Source organism: Electrophorus electricus, chromosome 6 (assembly GCF_041902795.1).
Source record: "Electrophorus electricus isolate QZ-2024a chromosome 6, ASM4190279v1, whole genome shotgun sequence".
Lineage (NCBI taxonomy): Eukaryota > Metazoa > Chordata > Actinopteri > Gymnotiformes > Gymnotidae > Electrophorus > Electrophorus electricus.
Window position 1 is genome coordinate 35,836,700 of NC_137502.1, and position 16,942 is coordinate 35,853,641.

A 16,942-nucleotide genomic window follows, 5' to 3' on the forward strand; every position below is an offset into this window, starting at 1 on the left:
TCTTTAAAAACAAACGTTTGCCATTATGTCAGGTGTTTAAAACAAAGGTCACTACTATTATTATATTTTCTTTTTCTTTTATTTTTAATGGCTGTAAATGAAAGAAAATGTCAATCAAAGACCTGTATGTGGTATGACTAAGATGCCTCATAAGGGATAACATTCAAAGACAATATGTAAAAATTACATTTTGGACTGACAAATCATATATCTTAAAAATGCATATAATCTTGGTGATATTATATAGCATTTAAACTTTCTAACATCACTGGTTTGTTTCCTTAACAGTGAGTTTTAGATACCCAAATATTGACCCCTGTGAAAACTATAATGATCTGAATAAATGTCCATTTATTTTGGCATATAAATCCAGAAATCATACTGTGACAGCAGGTAGCTGACATGTGGTGAAGTTATGTAATTGTATTAGCTCCACCATAACTACAGGGAAAATGTTGGAATGGAACACAAGTTATAATTACCATCACCTGATTTATATTGAGAATAGACTAGAGTTGGGGAGGTCATTATGTAAAATGTTTATGTTTAAAGGAGAACCACTGCTGAGTACATATAGGAATATAGGAGAAATGCTATTTCAACACATATTTCCTCACGTTAATAATAATAATCATTTTTTATGTTTGTAGTTTTCCTAAAACTACTCATTTTGAAAATGTTTCTATTGCAGATGTGGACAGCTTTACAACACTTACCACTGCAATCTCTCACAATACCGGTAAACTACTCACTTCCTCTACATGGAACTGATTTTGAGTCATTTATACAATGAGATAATAAATAATTATTTACCTTACTGGTTTTTAGATCTATGTATATTTCATCATTAGGAAAAAAACATTTTTGATTAAAGTGTTTAATTAGAATCACTTGTGTATTATAAACCTCTTGTTGTTGTATAGTCTTTATACCATGCTGTGCTATGTATTATTCACATTAGCCATCTTCTAGCTCTTTTACAGTGATCAGTTTCTGGCCATTTAGAAGGTACACTGAACTTATTGAATGACTAGATGTGGTTCATGTGGCAGACCATCCTCAGCACAGCTTTACATTACACAGAACACATTTACACATTTTTACTGATGCTTAGACATTATGTAGTAATACTTTGTAACCATTAACAAACATTCAGGTTTCTGTGCAAATAATCACAATACTCTGAATAAAATCTGATGCAAAACATCACCAAACTTGCTGAGAAAATATAGTGATACAACAGATTCCAACAATTGGCTTCAGTACAATGATGTGGGGCCTAGTGGAACATGCAGTACCAAATGTGCCAAGCTGTGCTCTTCCAGAGTTAAGAGGGCTTGCTTTAGTTGGCATCCCAAGGGTTTCAGACGGGCACATCACACATCCTGCCACCACTCCACTATAGCGCACAAAACAAGAATGTATTTTTATTTATGTTTTATTTTTCTTTGACAGTTGCTGTCAATGATTCATCTTATGACCCCTGCAATTACTATGTCACCCTCGACCAACCCTGGAGAGCCAATACTGCACCTGGCTTGGGAATTTGTGACATCAACTTCAACTGGAATGGCTGGTACCGCCTGCTGTACAATGGGATGGACATCCGTATGACTGAGAGCTGTGTTGATGTTTACAGATGTGGTACTTTCTACACTCTGTGGCTCAATGGTACTCATCCTCAGCTAGAGGATGGAGTGGTCACCCGCCAGGTCTGTGCAAATGCAGGATCTGACTGTTGCTACTTCAAGTCCAACCCAATTCGTGTTAAAGCATGCCCAGACAATTTCTATGTATATGAGATTGTCAGGCCAATATTCTGCAACATGGCCTATTGTACAGGTATTTTACATGTCTTTATTATTTTTTTTTTACACATTTCTAGAGTTCTACAGGCTTTGTCATCACTGTTTCCACATTTTCTTTTCTGCAGATGTCAGCAGCATCACACCTTCACCTACATCTGAAACCAGTGGAACTGAACTCAACACAACCATCAGTAAGTTGTCTCAAAAATTTGTTTTCAGAAGTTTATTGACTTTCTGAATTACATCTACAACATAGACAAACGATCATATTTACCAGTTTACACAAATTATCCACAAAGTCAATTGCAGTAAAAAACATTTTTGAAAATTACAGTCTACTTTTATTATCCATATACTAATGTAATACTAAAACAGTCTGTTACCTTGAAGCAGTGTGTTGCTTTGAAAACAGACACCAAAAGTGAAAATGGCAAAATGTCTTAATGTTGGCTTATGTTTGTGCTTGGTTCTGATCACATAATAGGTAGGTATGGTTTTATAATTGATAAGTGGACTGGTGATTGTCATTAGCACACTGAATAAAAATGTTATTTATAAAGTGCTTTTCTCTCACTTAATGGTGCTTTAAATAATAATATGCTTGGAGTAATTGAAAGGTTGTCATTTTAATCCTCACCATCGCCAAGTTGCCACTGCTGTGCCCCTGAGTAAGACCCTTAACCCTCAATTGCTCAAGCTCTATCAGCTAAATTACTGCTGTAGTACTATGTACCACATTCAGCTGGTGTTACAGTGGATTTCTACTGGTCAGGTAAAACAACACAATGCAAGGGATCCCATTCAGTTTCAATGGGAAGTGTCGATTCAGCAAATCTGGAGAGTTTAACTGGGAGACAAAAGAGAAGTGGCATTACCACAATCAAGCACGTTGCTACTGAGCATGGGGCAAAATTTGAAAATGTTATGGAGACTGTAGAAGGATTAATGCAGGATTAATTAATAAATCTTAATAAGAGACCTGATGACATTCAAATGAAAAGAGAATCAAAGATGAAAATTAAGAGAGAATCAAAAATGGCACCAAGATTATGGAAGTTTATGAGTACTTTATATTTCTCACAATGTAATGTTAATGTGCAACATTGATTGCAGTCTTGTATAATAATGAGTTGATAATGTGCATTATGATGGCCTTCTGCTTTCCTGGCCTGGAGCTCAGAAGTAATCCAAGGACAGGAACGGTTTGAGGGCACAGGGTGGATTGACAAGAGGGCATGTGTACCAGGAGCTTTATAGATAGTGTAATTATAGTTTGAGAGCATTTGCTTTGGACAGCATGGATTGGTAATCCAAAAAAAAAAAGTGCATAGAAACAGAAAAGGACTGAAGATTAAGTGGATTAAGGTTATGAGAGGATATTGTGGTTTTCATCTCTGGTGTCCATAGAGGCAACATAAGACTAATGTCAACAAGTAAATCATCAGAGATCCAAATCTTAGAACCAACAACACCATTTAAACCAAGGGGACGAAACAAATCAAGTGAGTGCCCAAGAGAGTAAGTGGGGAAATCAAAGTGCTAAATCAAAACTCAAAAAATTCTACTTCAGTTCCAAAATCTTGAGCAACTACAGTTTGTATCGACATGTATGGTAAAGTCACCAAGGACAAATACAATAGGAGACATTGCAGAGACTGCAGTGAGTAATTCATTGACTCTGCAAGTGAAGTAAGGGTGTGATTTTGGCAGCGATAGACTAAATTCAGAAAAGTTCTGAATATGTAAGTGTGTGTATGTATATATATATATATATATATATATATATATATATATATATATATATATATATATATATATATATAATGCCATAAAAGATGAGTCATGTAAGTCTATTACACCAGTTTTTAATCTATTTCGACAGTTAACAGACATCACTAGCACTCGTCAATCAAGGCTTTGACAGACAAATATAACTAGGAGTAAACTAGTTCAAATAATAATAGTCAATGGATGTTTGCTATATTTTGATAAGAAGCGGCATATCCAGAATTTTGTGTGACAGAATTTTCTCTGACAGAAAGTGACAGGTTCAGGTGACCAAGTAGCAATATTCTTATTTTTCATATAATAAGTCCTCTATATGGTTAAAAAAAAGAAGTAGCATTAAAATATATTTTTGCAAAAATTCCATGGTTGGAAGCCTAGATACTGCCCTGAACTACAGCAAATGTTCAACATGGGGACTCCTAGTTAGTTGCTGTGGTAGCAAGCAGTTATATAAAATGTAAAAAGAAATATTTCCTTTTCATGTCACGTTATTTGGTATACATCTATATGCAACTCATTGATACTACGATGGTTACCCATCTTCATGCAAATTTTCTGTGGTTTTGGTAGCAGCAGGGAACAACCTGCTTATTATTCAGCCTAAAATATACCCTGCACCTGAATGAAATCTCAGCTCTCACATGTAGCCTTAAACGCAGAATGGGATACACCTTGATCACCTGTTACTTGCCATAATAAATTCCAATAGGTAGACACACAGAGAAACATTCCTGTGGCCTCCATTGCTCAGAAAAAGCAAGGCAAAAGCCTCGTTTATTTGCACTAACCAGACATGTTAGTAGTATTTATATGTATTGGCAGCTTTATCTTATCCTCCTATTTTACCATTCAGTTGTATTTTATAAGTGTAGTTACAGACTATAGGTCATCTATAGGCATGCACAGATCATGCAACAATTTCTAGATTTACTAGGACAGATAGAAGTGAGTTGGTCACATTCAAAACCATTATAACCTTTGCCTCTGAAGGAGCACTATACTCATTGTAACTCATTGAAAATCATGTTCAAATTAACCCAAGAATGAGTTATATTTTCAACAATATCACTAGAATGGATGCGATGGGAAATATATGTAAAGATCTCCATAATGATGTGTTTCTACAGCAACCAGTCCAGACAGCTCTACTATTGACCCCTGCTACAACTACAATGTTCTTGATGACATCTGGAGAACCACATACAGTTTCTATGGTTATGGCTACTATACTTATGGATTCTCCAGTTACTTCAGCACTCACGATGACAACACTGTTGAATGGGATGGATGGTATCGGCTGTTTCTACAGGGAGAAGATGCACAGATTTCTGAGTGGTGTGTTGAACCCATGTCATCTGGTGGCTACACCCCACTGCTGCTTGGTGGTTCACATCCCCTTATTAAGGATGGAATTGTTACAAGAGAAATCTATGGCTCCTTTTCTTACAATTACTGGTGGTACTGGGGGTACTACTGGGGGTACTACTGGTGGTATGGGGGATACGGGTGGTATGGAAGCCAGTGCAATTACTACACGTCCAACCCAATTCAAGTGAAAGCCTGTCCAGGACATTACTATGTCTACAGACTGGTCAAGCCAGATGTTTCGATTCCTCTGCCCGTGTACACTGCAGGTAGAGTGCGTTTTTCCTACTTCTTCATCATTATATAAGTGCTCATGAGAAACTAGCTAGGGTCCATTAGTTTTCATTAAATAAATAGGTACATGACAAAGGATTCAGAGAGTGATCAGATATCATTAGAATTCATTAATATAAAAACATGATTAATGCTTTAAAAATTGTAGCACATTTTATAAAGGAATGAAGGACATTTTTACTTTTTGTATATCTTTGACAGTGGCTTTAACCAGCCCATCTTATGATCCCTGCAATGAATACATCTATCTGGACCAACCCTGGAGAGCCAATAATGCACCTGGCTTGGGAATTTGTGACAGCAATTTCAACTGGAATGGCTGGTACCGCCTGCTGTACAATGGGATGGACATCCGTATGGCAGAGAGCTGTGTTGATGTTTCCAGATGTGGTACTTTCTACACTCTGTGGCTCAATGGTCCTCATCCTCAGCTAGAGGATGGAGTAGTCACCCGCCAGGTCTGTGCAAATGCAGGATCTGACTGCTGCTACTTCAAGTCCAATCCAATTCGTGTTAAAGCATGCCCAGGCAATTTCTATGTCTATGAGATTGTCAAACCAATGTTCTGCAACATGGCCTACTGTACAGGTAGGACATTCATCTTATTCATTCATTTCATGTGTTTATTTTCCAACACATTTCTAGAGTTCTACAGGTTATGTTCTCTTCCCTGTTTTCACATTTTCTTTCTTTAGATGCCAGCAGCATAACAATTCCTGTGTCTGCAAACATGTCCAGTGGAACAGAACTCACAACACCCATGTGTAAGTTGCTATAAAAATCATTTTTAAAGTCTATAATAAATTGATTGATCGTCTCGATTACAGATTCAAACTTAATACAAAAACTAATGCATGTGGTCCACTGAGGCTAATAATATAAAAAGGAAAATCACTCTATCCATTTTGTCTTGTTGGTGGAAACCTTGACTCATCGAAATATAATTCTACAAGTACCCTTGGACACCTCCCAGTAATGCATTTGTACAAACGAGCCAAAAAGTATAAAACTCCCAAGGAAGAATACTCTGCACTTTGGAAGAATACTCTGCACTTTGTTATTAAGTAAGCTGATAAAGGTGAAGCTATAGCCATTTGGAGAAAAGACCTTTACAAGAATGATAACCTCATCCAAAAATGAGTGGCTAATACAGCTTATATAGGCACAACTGTTCTGACATCAATACACAGATACAGTGCTCCATTCAGTTGACTATTATTCATGCCATTTTGGCAGGGCATCTCTCACACATTCTGCAGAGGACCTTTACTGTCAATGATCTTCACTGTACAATAACAATAATAATTATATATATATATATATATATATATATATATATATATATATATATATATATATATATATATATATATATATAGCTACCATACCTACCATTGCTACCATACCTTTTTTCTCATGCCAGTGGTCAATAGCACAGTATGGTAGTCTGCTTCTAGAAATACAAAGGGATGAGCTTAAACCAATGCCTCAGAAGGACACAGTCTGACCTCCTGAGCCTGGGGTCAGGAAGCGACACTTCATTCTACCACAAGCTGAATTCCTTGAGTCATATAAAGTATTTTTATAGAACACTTTCTTTTTTTAACATTTTACTTGCTATAAAACTAAATGAAACTCGTAATTATTCTTTTTACAGCAATCAGTTCAGTCACTGATACCTTTGACCCTTGTCACAACTACAACGTACTTGATGACACCTGGAGAACTACATATAGTTTCAATGGTTATGGCTACTACACCTATGGTTACTCTGGTTACTTCAGCAGTCATGATGACACCACTGTTGAATGGGATGGATGGTATCGGCTGTATCTACAGGGACAAAATGCACAGATTTCTGAATGGTGTGTGAACTCCATGACATCTGGTGGTTACACCCCCCTGCTACTTGGTGGTTCACATCCCCTTATTGAGGATGGAATTGTTACTCGAGAAATCTATGGCTCCTTTTCTTACAATTACTGGTGGTACTGGGGGTACTACTGGTGGTATGGGGGATACGGGTGGTATGGAAGCCAGTGCAATTACTACACGTCCAGCCCAATACAAGTGAAAGCCTGTCCAGGACATTACTATGTCTACAGACTGGTCAAGCCAGATGTGTCAATTCCTCTGCCCACATACACTGCAGGTAGAGTGCATTTTCCTACTTCTTTGTCATTATACACGTGGTCATGAGAAACAAATTAGGGTCCATTAGACTTCACTAAATAAATAATTTCACTAACATAAAGGATTTGAAATGTAATCAGATATCATTAGAAGTCACTAATATAAAAATGATTAATGCTTTAAAAATTGTAGAACATTTTATAAAAGGAATGAAGGACATTTTTACTTTTCATATATCTTTGACAGTGGCTTTAACCAGCCCATCTTACGATCCCTGCAATGACTACGTCTCCCTGGACCAACCCTGGAGAGCCAATAATGCAACTGGTTTGGGAATTTGTGACATCAACTTCAACTGGAATGGCTGGTACCGCCTGCTGTACAATGGCATGGACATCCGTATGGCAGAGAGCTGTGTTGATGTTTCCAGATGTGGTACTTTCTACTCTCTGTGGCTCAATAGTCCTCATCCTCAGCTAGAGGATGGAGTGGTCACCCGCCAGGTCTGTGCAAATGCAGGAAATGACTGCTGCTACTTCAAGTCTACCCCAATTCGTGTTAAAGCATGCCCAGGCAATTTCTATGTCTATGAGATTGTCAGGCCAATCTTCTGCAACATGGCCTACTGTACAGGTAGGACAAATGATACATGATTTTAAACATGTAAAGATTTCTACAGGCTTTATGCTGTCAACCCTCTTGTCAAATTTTCTTTTTACAGATGCAAGCACCATCACTCCAATTTCTGCACCTACAACCATATCCAATGGAAATAAACTCAACACAAACATTAGTAAGTTGCTAAAAAAATTATTTTTCAGTCTATATAAATTGATCAATTGTCTGGATTACTTACACAAACTAAACAGACTAGATAATGCATATTGTTCATTTGCAGCTACATGCATTATCCACAAATTAAATGGCAGTGTTTATAATGTAAATCTTTATACATCACTGTCAGTTTCACCCCTTTTGTATTATGGTTCATCTGGTGACAGCCTGATGTGGTCATGTTTCATATTGTACATCCTTTCTCAAGTGCACTTGTGTCTTGTTTATCCCTTAGTAAACAGTGGATTTAATCCTTTTGTTTTCCTATCCATATTGCTTAGTTTTGTTTGCATTAGTAGTTTTCAAATAAGATTCTTTATTACCAAGAGTGTCCAGTTAATCCCTAGTTCTGGATTCCTCTCCATTCTTTATGTTCCTGTCTACTGGGTTCAGAAGCTCTACATCGATATAGGTAGTGATGGAAAATGAATAAAATAAAACATTGTGACAAAACGAAAAATAAAATATAAAGCAAAGAATGACATAAATTAAATGGAAGTTAAGATTTTTCTGATAAAAGGATAACATATTACAAAATAAAGTACAGAAAAATACAATACAGAAATCGCTTAAGGTTAATTAAAGGCTAACCATTGACGAAAGAGTAGATGAGAAAAAGAGTTCATAGCCTGGACCTCAGCCAACACTGATACAACAGACCACATTAAAAAGATCCCTCCTTGTACTTAACCTTGATCACAGCTTTACTAGACACACCCAATATATATATATTTCAGTTGTTTTTCATATATGTGCAACTGCAGAGTAAAGACCCAACTATTAAAAAAAAACCCCACAAAATCATACACAACTTTCTACATCTCCTGCAAAGTGGGGTAATTAGCTGCAATGTATTTTATAAAGCAATCAAGCTTATGTCTTTGAATGCTGGTTGTTCACATGCTAACAACAGACTATATATATTTTTTTTATTTATGCACTTAAAATCATGTTTAAACAGACACTGTATTTACAGAATATAAATACACATGTTGTTATATTACAACTAAAGGTCATATTTCAATTCTGAGATGTGTGTAATGACTTGTTTTTACACAGCAACCAGTCCAGCCACCTCTACATTTGACCCCTGCTATAACCACAATGTTCTTGATGACACCTGGAGAAGCACATACAGTTACTATGGTTATGGTTACTATGCTTACGGTTCCTCCGGTTACTACAGCAGTCATGATGACACCACTGTTGAATGGGATGGATGGTATCGGCTGTATCTACATGGAGAAGATGCACAGATTTCTGAGTGGTGTGTGGGTTCTATAACATCTGGCGGATACACCTCACTACTGCTTGGTGGTTCACATCCCCTTATTGAGGATGGAATTGTTACTCGAGAAATCTATGGCTCCTTTTCTTACAATTACTGGTGGTACTGGGGGTACTACTGGTGGTACGGAACCCAGTGCAATTACTACACGTCCAGCCCAATACAAGTGAAAGCCTGTCCAGGACATTACTATGTCTACAGACTGGTCAAGCCAGATGTGTCAATTCCTCTGCCCACATACACTGCAGGTAGAGTGCATTTTCCTACGTCTTTATCATTATACATGTGGTCATGAGAAACAAATTAGGCTCCATTAGTCTTCACTAAATAAATAATTTCATGACAAAAAGGATTTGAAATGTAATCAGATATCATTAGAAGTCACTAATATAAAAATGATTAATGCTTAAAAAATTGTAGAACATTTTATAAAAGGAATGAAGGACATTTTTACTTTTCATATATCTTTGACAGTGGCTTTAACCAGCCCATCTTATGATCCCTGCAATGAATACGTCTCCCTGGACCAACCCTGGAGAGCCAATAATGCAACTGGTTTGGGAATTTGTGACAGCAACTTCCATTGGAATGGCTGGTACCGCCTGCTGTACAATGGGATGGACATCCGTATGGCAGAGAACTGTGTTGATGTTTCCAGATGTGGTACTTTCTACACTCTGTGGCTCAATGGTCCTCATCCTCAGCTAGAGGATGGAGTGGTCACCCGCCAGGTCTGTGCAAATGCAGGATCTGACTGCTGCTACTTCAAGTCTACCCCAATTCGTGTTAAAGCATGCCCAGGCAATTTCTATGTCTATGAGATTGTCAGGCCAATCTTCTGCAACATGGCCTACTGTACAGGTAGGACAAATGATACATGATTTTAAACATGTAAAGATTTCTACAGGCTTTATGCTGCCAACCCTCTTGTCAAATTTTCTTTTTACAGATGCAAGCAACATCACTCCAATTTCTGCACCTACAACCATATCCAATGGAAATAAACTCAACACAAACATTAGTAAGTTGCTAAAAAAAATTATTTTTCAGTCTATATAAATTGATCAATTGTCTGGATTACTTACACAAACTAAACAGACTAGATAATGAATATTGTTTATTGCAGCTACATGCATTATCCACAAATTAAATGGCAGTGTTTATAATTTAAATCTTTATACATCACTGTCAGTTTCACCCCTTTTGTATTATGGTTCATCTGGTGACAGCCTGATGTGGTCATGTTTCATATTGTACATCCTTTCTCAAGTGCACGTGTGTCTTGTTTATCCCTTAGTAAACAGTGGATTTAATCCTTTTGTTTTCCTATCCATATTGCTTAGTTTTGTTTGCATTAGTAGTTTTCAATTAAGATTCTTTATTACCAAGAGTGTCCAGTTAATCCCTAGTCCTGGATTCCTCTCCATTCTTTATGTTCCTGTCTACTGGGTTCAGAAGCTCTACATAGATATAGGTACTGATGGAAAATGAATAAAATACAACATTGTGACAAAACGAAAAATAAAATATAAAGCAAAGAATGACATAAATTAAATGGAAGTTAAGATTTTTCAGATAAAAGGATAACATATTACAAAATAAAGTACAGAAAAATACAATACAGAAATCGCTTAAGGTTAATTAAAGGCTAACGATTCATGAAAGAGTAGATGAGAACACGAGTTCATAGCCTGGACCTCAGCCAACACTGATACAACAGACCACATTAAAAAGACCCTCCTTGTACTTAACCTTGTTCACAGCTTTACTAGACACACCCAAAATATATATAAATTTCAGTTGTATTTCATATATGTGCAGCTGCAGAGTAAACACCCAACTATTAAAAAACCCCCACAAAATCATACACCACTTTCTACATCTCCTGCAAAGTGGGGTAATTAGCTGCAATGTGTTTTATAAAGCAATCAAGCTCATGTCTTTGAATGATGGTTGTTCATATGCTAACAACAGACTATATATTTCTTTTTATTTATGCACTTAAAATCATGTTTAAACAGACACTGTGTTTACAGAATAGACATACACATGTTGTTATATTACAACTAAAGGTCATATTTCAATTTTGAGATGTGTGTAATGACTTGTTTTTACACAGCAACCAGTCCAGCCACCTCTACATTTGACCCCTGCTATAACCACAATGTTCTTGATGACACCTGGAGAACCACATACAGTTACTATGGTTATGGTTACTATGCTTATGGTTCCTCCGGTTACTACAGCAGTCATGATGACACCACTGTTGAATGGAATGGATGGTATCGGCTGTATCTACAGGGAAAAGATGCACAGATTTCTGAGTGGTGTGTGGGTTCTATAACATCTGGCGGATACACCTCACTACTGCTTGGTGGTTCACATCCCCTTATTGAGGATGGAATTGTTACTCGAGAAATCTATGGCTCCTTTTCTTACAATTACTGGTGGTACTGGGGGTACTACTGGTGGTACGGGGGATACGGGTGGTATGGAAGCCAGTGCAATTACTACAAGTCCAGCCCAATACAAGTGAAAGCCTGTCCAGGACATTACTATGTCTACAGACTGGTCAAACCAGATTTGTCAATTCCTCTGCCCACATACACTGCAGGTAGAGTGCATTTTCCTACTTCTTTATCATTATACACGTGGACATGAGAAACAAATTAGGGTCCATTAGTCTTCACTAAATAAATAATTTCATGACAAAAAGGATTTGAAATGTAATCAGATATCACTAGAAGTCATTAATATAAAAATGATTAATGCTTTAAAAATTGTAGAACATTTTATAAAAGGAATGAAGGACATTTTTACTTTTCATATATCTTTGACAGTGGCTTTAACCAGCCCATCGTATGATCCTTGCAATGATTACATCACCCTGGACCAACCCTGGAGAGCCAATAATGCACCTGGTTTGGGAATTTGTGACAGCAACTTCCATTGGAATGGCTGGTACCGCCTGCTGTACAATGGGATGGACATCCGTATGGCAGAGAACTGTGTTGATGTTTCCAGATGTGGTACTTTCTACACTCTGTGGCTCAATGGTCCTCATCCTCAGCTAGAGGATGGAGTGGTCACCCGCCAGGTCTGTGCAAATGCAGGATCTGACTGCTGCTACTTCAAGTCTACCCCAATTCGTGTTAAAGCATGCCCAGGCAATTTCTATGTCTATGAGATTGTCAGGCCAATGTTCTGCAACATGGCCTACTGTACAGGTAGGACAAATGATACATGATTTTAAACATGTAAAGATTTCTACAGGCTTTATGCTGCCAACCCTCTTGTCAAATTTTCTTTTTACAGATGCAAGCACCATCACTCCAATTTCTGCACCTACAACCATATCCAATGGAAATAAACTCAACACAAACATTAGTAAGTTGCTAAAAAAAATTATTTTTCAGTCTATATAAATTGATCAATTGTCTGGATTACTTACACAAACTAAACAGACTAGATAATGCATATTGTTCATTGCAGCTACATGCATTATCCACAAATTAAATGGCAGTGTTTATAATTTAAATCTTTATACATCACTGTCAGTTTCACCCCTTTTCTATTATGGTTCATCTGGTGACAGCCTGATGTGGTCATGTTTCATATTGTACATCCTTTCTCAAGTGCAGTTGTGTCTTGTTTATCCCTTAGTAAACAGTGGATTTAATCCTTTTGTTTTCCTATCCATATTGCTTAGTTTTGTTTGCATTAGTAGTTTTCAATTAAGATTCTTTATTACCAAGAGTGTCCAGTTAATCCCTAGTTCTGGATTCCTCTCCATTCTTTATGTTCCTGTCTACTGGGTTCAGAAGCTCTACATCGATATAGGTAGTGATGGAAAATGAATAAAATAAAACATTGTGACAAAACGAAAAATAAAATATAAAGCAAAGAATGACATAAATTAAATGGAAGTTAAGATTTTTCAGATAAAAGGATAACATATTACAAAATAAAGTACAGAAAAATACAATACAGAAATCGCTTAAGGTTAATTAAAAGCTAACCATTGAAGAAAGAATAGATGAGAACAAGAGTTCATAGCCTGGACCTCAGCCAACACTGATACAACAGATCCACATTAAAAAGACCCTCCTTGTACTTAACCTTGTTCACAGCTTTACTAGACACACCCAATATATATATATTTCAGTTGTATTTCATATATGTGCAACTGCAGAGTAAAGACCCAACTATTAAAAAAAAACCCACAAAATCATACACCACTTTCTACATCTCCTGCAAAGTGGGGTAATTAGCTGCACGGTCTTTTATAAAGCAATCAAGCTTATGTCTTTGAATGATGGTTGTTCACATGCTAACAACAGACTATATATTTTTTTTATTTATGCACTTAAAATCATGTTTAAACAGACACTGTATTTACAGAATAGACATACACATGTTGTTATATTACAACTATTATCACAGCAAAAGGTCATATTTCAATTCTGAGATGTGTGTAATGACTTGTTTTTACACAGCAACCAGTCCAGCCACCTCTACATTTGACCCCTGCTATAACCACAATGTTCTTGATGACACCTGGAGAACCACATACAGTTACTATGGTTATGGTTACTATGCTTACGGTTCCTCCGGTTACTACAGCAGTCATGATGACACCACTGTTGAATGGAATGGATGGTATCGGCTGTATCTACAGGGAAAAGATGCACAGATTTCTGAGTGGTGTGTGGGTTCTATAACATCTGGCGGATACACCTCACTACTGCTTGGTGGTTCACATCCCCTTATTGAGGATGGAATTGTTACTCGAGAAATCTATGGCTCCTTTTCTTACAATTACTGGTGGTACTGGGGGTACTACTGGTGGTACGGGGGATACGGGTGGTATGGAAACCAGTGCAATTACTACACGTCCAGCCCAATACAAGTGAAAGCCTGTCCAGGACATTACTATGTCTACAGACTGGTCAAGCCAGATGTGTCAATTCCTCTGCCCACATACACTGCAGGTAGAGTGCATTTTCCTACGTCTTTATCATTATACACGTGGTCATGAGAAACAAATTAGGGTCCATTAGTCTTCACTAAATAAATAATTTCATGACATAAAGGATTTGAAATGTAATCAGACATCACTAGAAGTCATTAATATAAAAATGATTAATGCTTTAAAAATTGTAGAACATTTTATAAAAGGAATGAAGGACATTTTTACTTTTCATATATCTTTGACAGTGGCTTTAACCAGCCCATCTTATGATCCTTGCAATGATTACATCACCCTGGACCAACCCTGGAGAGCCAATAATGCAACTGGTTTGGGAATTTGTGACAGCAACTTCCATTGGAATGGCTGGTACCGCCTGCTGTACAATGGGAGGGACATCCGTATGGCAGAAAACTGTGTTGATGTTTCCAGATGTGGTACTTTCTACACTCTGTGGCTCAATGGTCCTCATCCTCAGCTAGAGGATGGAGTGGTCACTCGCCAGGTCTGTGCAAATGCAGGATCTGACTGCTGCTACTTCAAGTCTACCCCAATTCGTGTTAAAGCATGCCCAGGCAATTTCTATGTCTATGAGATTGTCAGGCCAATGTTCTGCAACATGGCCTACTGTACAGGTAGGACAAATGATACATGATTTTAAACATGTAAAGATTTCTACAGGCTTTATGCTGTCAACCCTCTTGTCAAATTTTCTTTTTACAGATGCAAGCACCATCACTCCAATTTCTGCACCTACAACCATATCCAATGGAAATAAACTCAACACAAACATTAGTAAGTTGCTAAAAATTTTTATTTTTCAGGCTATATAAATTGATCAATTGTCTGGATTACTTACACAAACTCAACAGACTAGATAATGGATATTGTTCATTGCAGCTATATGCATTATCCACAAATTAAATGGCAGTGTTTATAATTTAAATCTTTATACATCACTGTCAGTTTCACCCCTTTTGTATTATGGTTCATCTGGTGACAGCCTGATGTGGTCATGTTTCATATTGTACATCCTTTCTCAAGTGCACTTGTGTCTTGTTTATCCCTTAGTAAACAGTGGATTTAATCCTTTTGTTTTCCTATCCATATTGCTTAGTTTTGTTTGCATTAGTAGTTTTCAAATAAGATTCTTTATTACCAAGAGTGTCCAGTTAATCCCTAGTTCTAGATTCCTCTCCATTCTTTATGTTCCTGTCTACTGGGTTCAGAAGCTCTACATAGATATAGGTAGTGATGGAAAATGAATAAAATAAAACATTGTGACAAAACGAAAAATAAAATATAAAGCAAAGAATGACATAAATTAAATGGAAGTTAAGATTTTTCAGATAAAAGGATAACATATTACAAAATAAAGTACAGAAAAATACAATACAGAAATTGCTTAAGGTTAATTAAAGGCTAACCATTGAAGAAAGAGTAGATGAGAACACGAGTTCATAGCCTGGACCTCAGCCAACACTGATACAACAGACCACATTAAAAAGACCCTCCTTGTACTTAACCTTGTTCACAGCTTTACTAGACACACCAAATATATATATATTTCAGTTGTATTTCATATATGTGCAACTGCAGACTAAAGACCCAAATATTAAAAATAACACAAAATCATACACCACTTTCTACATCTCCTGCAAAGTGGGGTAATTCCCTGCACTGTCTTTTATAAAGCAATCAAGCTTATGTCTTTGAATGATGGTTGTTCACATGCTAACAACAGACTATATATTTTTTTTATTTATGCACTTAAAATCATGTTTAAACAGACACTGTATTTACAGAATAGACATACACATGTTGTTATATTACAACTATTATCACAGCAAAAGGTCATATTTCAATTCTGAGATGTGTGTAATGACTTGTTTTTACACAGCAACCAGTCCAGCCACCTCTACATTTGACCCCTGCTATAACCACAATGTTCTTGATGACACCTGGAGAACCACATACAGTTACTATGGTTATGATTACTATGCTTACGGTTCCTCCGGTTACTACAGCAGTCATGATGACACCACTGTTGAATGGAATGGATGGTATCGGCTGTATCTACAGGGAAAAGATGCACAGATTTCTGAGTGGTGTGTGGGTTCTATAACATCTGGCGGATACACCTCACTACTGCTTGGTGGTTCACATCCCCTTATTGAGGATGGAATTGTTACTCGAGAAATCTATGGCTCCTTTTCTTACAATTACTGGTGGTACTGGGGGTACTACTGGTGGTATGGGGGATACGGGTGGTATGGAAACCAGTGCAATTACTACACGTCCAGCCCAATACAAGTGAAAGCCTGTCCAGGACATTACTTTGTCTACAGACTGGTCAAGCCAGATGTGTCAATTCCTCTGCCCACATACACTGCAGGTAGAGTGCATTTTCCTACTTCTTTATCATTATACACATGGTCATGAGAAACAAATTAGGGTCCATTA

At 37.1% G+C, this 16,942-nt stretch overlaps 1 protein-coding gene across 1 annotated transcript in view; it reads left to right on the forward strand.

The window, feature by feature from the left end:
• The window catches only part of LOC118241147 (uncharacterized), a 34,389-nt gene that overhangs the window by 1,149 nt on the left and 16,298 nt on the right, over window positions 1–16,942 (forward strand). Inside the window, exons 3-21 of the mRNA XM_081716691.1 lie at window positions 692–739; window positions 1,456–1,842; window positions 1,934–1,999; window positions 4,724–5,230; window positions 5,457–5,843; window positions 5,951–6,019; window positions 6,913–7,407; window positions 7,635–8,021; window positions 8,110–8,181; window positions 9,282–9,758; window positions 9,985–10,371; window positions 10,460–10,531; window positions 11,630–12,124; window positions 12,351–12,737; window positions 12,826–12,897; window positions 14,007–14,501; window positions 14,728–15,114; window positions 15,203–15,274; window positions 16,380–16,874. Of these exons, the coding sequence (XP_081572817.1) occupies window positions 692–739; window positions 1,456–1,842; window positions 1,934–1,999; window positions 4,724–5,230; window positions 5,457–5,843; window positions 5,951–6,019; window positions 6,913–7,407; window positions 7,635–8,021; window positions 8,110–8,181; window positions 9,282–9,758; window positions 9,985–10,371; window positions 10,460–10,531; window positions 11,630–12,124; window positions 12,351–12,737; window positions 12,826–12,897; window positions 14,007–14,501; window positions 14,728–15,114; window positions 15,203–15,274; window positions 16,380–16,874 (5,757 nt within the window). The remainder of the gene's footprint in view (window positions 1–691; window positions 740–1,455; window positions 1,843–1,933; window positions 2,000–4,723; window positions 5,231–5,456; window positions 5,844–5,950; window positions 6,020–6,912; window positions 7,408–7,634; window positions 8,022–8,109; window positions 8,182–9,281; window positions 9,759–9,984; window positions 10,372–10,459; window positions 10,532–11,629; window positions 12,125–12,350; window positions 12,738–12,825; window positions 12,898–14,006; window positions 14,502–14,727; window positions 15,115–15,202; window positions 15,275–16,379; window positions 16,875–16,942) is intronic.